At 40.7% G+C, this 4,028-nt stretch overlaps 1 protein-coding gene across 1 annotated transcript; it reads left to right on the top strand.

The window, feature by feature from the left end:
• Nucleotides 1-2,205: 2,205 nt before the first annotated feature.
• LOC131513175 (E3 ubiquitin-protein ligase Midline-1-like) lies at nucleotides 2,206-2,940 on the top strand. The gene has a single exon (XM_058732536.1). The coding sequence runs from the start codon at nucleotides 2,224-2,226 to the stop codon at nucleotides 2,938-2,940; it is 717 nt and encodes a 238-aa protein (XP_058588519.1). The 5' UTR covers nucleotides 2,206-2,223.
• Nucleotides 2,941-4,028: the final 1,088 nt, after the last annotated feature.

Genomic DNA, 4,028 nt, shown 5'->3' with positions numbered 1-4,028 from the left:
GCACAGATTTGTCTATTCACTTTATTTATTTATTTATTTATTTATTTATTTATTTATTTATTTATTTATTTATTCGTTCATTCAATCATCTATTTACATCAGTATGTAATTAATGGATTAATGGATATTTATTTTATACTTTGATATAATTAAGTACTACTTTGATATAAATAAGTACTACTTTATTAATTAAGTACTACTTTACTGCTCAAATCATTCTAGTTTTGGCCATTAGGAGATGTTTCTGGTGGCTCCTGTGTCCCTTTGACATGCACCATGACCGCATATGCAGGGTGGGGTTTTTTTTGTTTGTTGTTTAGCCTTTTTCTTTTTTCTTTTCTTTTCTTTTTCTTTTTTTTAACTTTCTGGCATTACAGGATGCTCCAAGCTCATCCTGTAGATTTATTTCCTGCCCTCGTCACTGAACCTGCTATATCTCCAAGGAGCTATAGTTCCTTTGACTGAATAATGGTATTTGAAACCAAGATCTGGGCCGTACGTATGCTAATTGTTTCTGCAATGTCATTGCTCCTAGGCCCTGATAGCTAGCAGAGAGAGGATGTGTGTGTGTGTGTGTGTTCCTGTCATTCCATATTCTTGCCAGCAATTGGTTGGGTTTATTTATTTTTTTTAATTTTATCCATTCTTTTAGGTATGGCATTATTGTTTTAATTTGTAGTTCCCTAATGACAAATAATGTGGAGCAGCTTTTCATATGTTTATTTGCCATCTGTATTTCTTCTCTGGTAAAGTGCTTGTGCAGACCTTTTGCCCAATTTTTATTGGATTGCTTGTTTGCTATTTGTTGATTTTTTATCAACAAATTGGAGCTCTTTATACAAGTCTTTCATCAGAAATGTGTTTTCCTGGTACTCCCGCATGCATATGCTGACATTTAGTGTTGTCTTTATTTCTCTCAGGCTCTGCATATCTCCTCATTCTTTTTTTTCTGCATCCTTTGGATTGCATACTCTCTGTTGATATAACTTCAAAACTACTGATTCTTCCATCAGTTTAAATCTACAGTTGAGCTTCCAAAGTGAATTTTTTATTTCAGTTGTACTTTTCAATTACAGAATTTCCATTTAATTGTTTTTTACACTTTGTGTCTCTTTATTGACAGTCTCTATTTCACATAACATGGCATTCATGCTTTCCTTTACTTAAAGTAAATATTTACTTCCTTTAGTTCTGTGAAAATATTTATCATGATTATTTTTAGGGGTTTTTTTTCTATTAAATCCAATATATGGGGGCGCCTCGGTGGCTCTGTCGGTTAAGCGTCCAACTTTGGCTTAGGTCATGATCTCATGGTCCATGAGTTCGAGACCCGCGTTGGGCTCTGTGCTAACAGCTCAGAGCCTGGAGCCTGCTTCAGATTCTGTGTCTCCCTCTCTCTCTGCCCCTCCCCCGCTCATGCTCGCTCTCTCTCTCTCTCTCTCTCTCTGTCAAAAATAAATAAACATTAAAAAAAATCCAATATATGATTGCTTTCATGGGCAGTTTGTGTTGCCTGCTAATTTCTGGTGTATGGGTCACACATTTTGCCTGTCTCATGACTTTTTTGGTTGGGAACTGGGCATTTAAGATAATATAGTTTAGAACTCTGGATGTTCATTCATCCTTAGGTTTTGTTATATCCTTGTTTATTTGTTTAGTGACTTGGTTGGTGTGTGTGTGTGTGTGCACACGTGCATGCATACGAAGTCCATTTCCTCTGCAGTGTAAAGCCTTTGTTGTTGCTCTCCAGAGGATGCAACATGCTCACAGTCACTTGGGATGACCATGATTTTAGTAGAGGTCTTTTCATCTCTTTTCATCTCTTTCTTTGATCATATCCCACTGTTAGGCCCCACTAACTCCCAGCAATAGCATGAACTCTCTTTTTTTTTAGTGCTATGGGGAATAAGTTGTTCCGCATTCATAAGCGATTAAATTTGGGTCCCTTTGAAGCATGGTTTTTGAGGATAACATTTGAGGCTTGTTCTAACTTGAGGCAGGCTCCTCCCCACTTTCTCCCACCCTGCATCTTTCCAGGCAAACCAGCTGGCCTGAAGTTTCACCAATGATTCCACCAATCTATTAATCTCCTTTTGCCATAAAGTCACTTTTGTTGGGGACACTTTTGACGTCTCTGTTCCTAAGGCCTTTCTTCCCTTTTGGGTAAAATCTCTAAGACTCAACTCCTAGACATGGGATGACCCAGGAGAGCTTTGCCTGAAGATGGAAACACTGGAGTCGGAGCTGACCTGCCCTATTTGTCTGGAGCTCTTTGAGGACCCTCTCCTGCTGCCCTGCGCACACAGCCTCTGCTTCAACTGTGCCCACCGCATCCTGGTGTCGCACTGTGCCACCAACGAGTCCGTGGAGTCCATCACCGCCTTCCAGTGCCCCACCTGCCGACATGTCATCACGCTCAGCCAGCGCGGTCTAGACGGACTCAAGCGCAACGTCACCCTGCAGAACATCATCGACAGGTTCCAGAAAGCGTCCGTGAGCGGGCCCAATTCCCCCAGCGAGACCCGCCGGGAGCGGGCGTTCGACGCCAACACCATGACCTCCGCCGAGAAAGTCCTCTGCCAGTTCTGTGACCAGGATCCTGCCCAGGACGCTGTGAAGACCTGTGCCACTTGCGAAGTGTCCTACTGCGATGAGTGCCTGAAAGCCACTCACCCAAACAAGAAGCCCTTTACAGGGCATCGTCTGATTGAGCCAATTCCGGACTCGCACATCCGGGGGCTGATGTGCCTGGAGCACGAGGATGAGAAGGTGAATATGTACTGTGTGACCGATGACCAGTTAATCTGTGCCTTGTGTAAACTGGTTGGGCGGCACCGAGATCATCAGGTGGCAGCTTTGAGTGAACGCTATGACAAGTTGAAGGTTAGTCCGATCCGCCTTAAGCCAACCCCTTTCTGCCAGCAAATGTCATGGAAATAAAAAAAGTGTACTCACTGCTAGCTAAAAAAAAAAAAAAAAAGATAATAATTCCTTATCTGCATTCAGTTATCCCACATTCTACAGCAGACAGGAAAAAAAAGAAAACCTTGGAAGCCATGGATTTATAGGTCCAGGGTGTACAGATCATGGATTTTCAATTACACCAATTAACTACCACTCCTAGAAAGCAACAAAAAAATCAAGGTCCAAACATTATTGAAGGAGTTTATCATATCATTATCAGAAAAAGTCTAGGCATTGAACAAAAGATTGTCTAAAACTCAAAAGACATATACAAACCAAACCACTTGAAAAAATTCCACCTTTTGCTCACATGACAGAATAGGGAGGCTTCAAAGATAACAGGGATCTCCCAGCTACTATTAATCAACACCTTAGGAGAAACAGATCTTACCATTTTGGGGGAATGAAGTACCATTAGTTCTTACAAACACAGGAGCAACAGTATCAGTTCTTAACCCCACCAGCCTCTCTTTTCCCCTTCCTCAGAGTACAGAAACACTTCAAATGGTGGGAGTTTCCAATAACCCTATGACTTTTTAACTCCTTGTTTATCTCCTTTTAACAGGGACCACTGCTGGTCACACACGAGTTTCTACTCATCCCCACAATTCCTGTTCATTCACTAGGACATGATTCTCTCAAGATCTTTCAGGACCATAATTCTTTCTCTTAAAAGGGATAAATATCTCTAGAAACAACAGATCAACAAAACATAAAAGAATTTACAATAAATGGGTCAATACCAATACCTGTCTTTCCCATAATTCAAATTACACAGCATCTACTTCTTGACACTGTCCCTGACATCCTTTAGTTTAAATGTTCTGCTGACATTGGACACATACACTCTGCTCCTTCTATAACAATTCAGATGGACTCTTCTAAGCCACTTCCCAATATTAAGCAATACCCATGGAATACTGAAGATATTAAAGACATTAAACCCACAATCAAGGAATATTAAATAAGAGTTTAATTATTCCATGCACTAGCCCTTATAATATCCCAATTCTTCCTATACAAAAACCTCACGGAAAAGGGCAGAGATTTGTGCAGGACCTAAG

This window comes from Neofelis nebulosa, chromosome 5, assembly GCF_028018385.1.
Source record: "Neofelis nebulosa isolate mNeoNeb1 chromosome 5, mNeoNeb1.pri, whole genome shotgun sequence".
Lineage (NCBI taxonomy): Eukaryota > Metazoa > Chordata > Mammalia > Carnivora > Felidae > Neofelis > Neofelis nebulosa.
The sequence above is the reverse complement of the archived record's forward strand: the minus strand, read 5'-3'. Positions and strand labels throughout refer to the sequence as shown.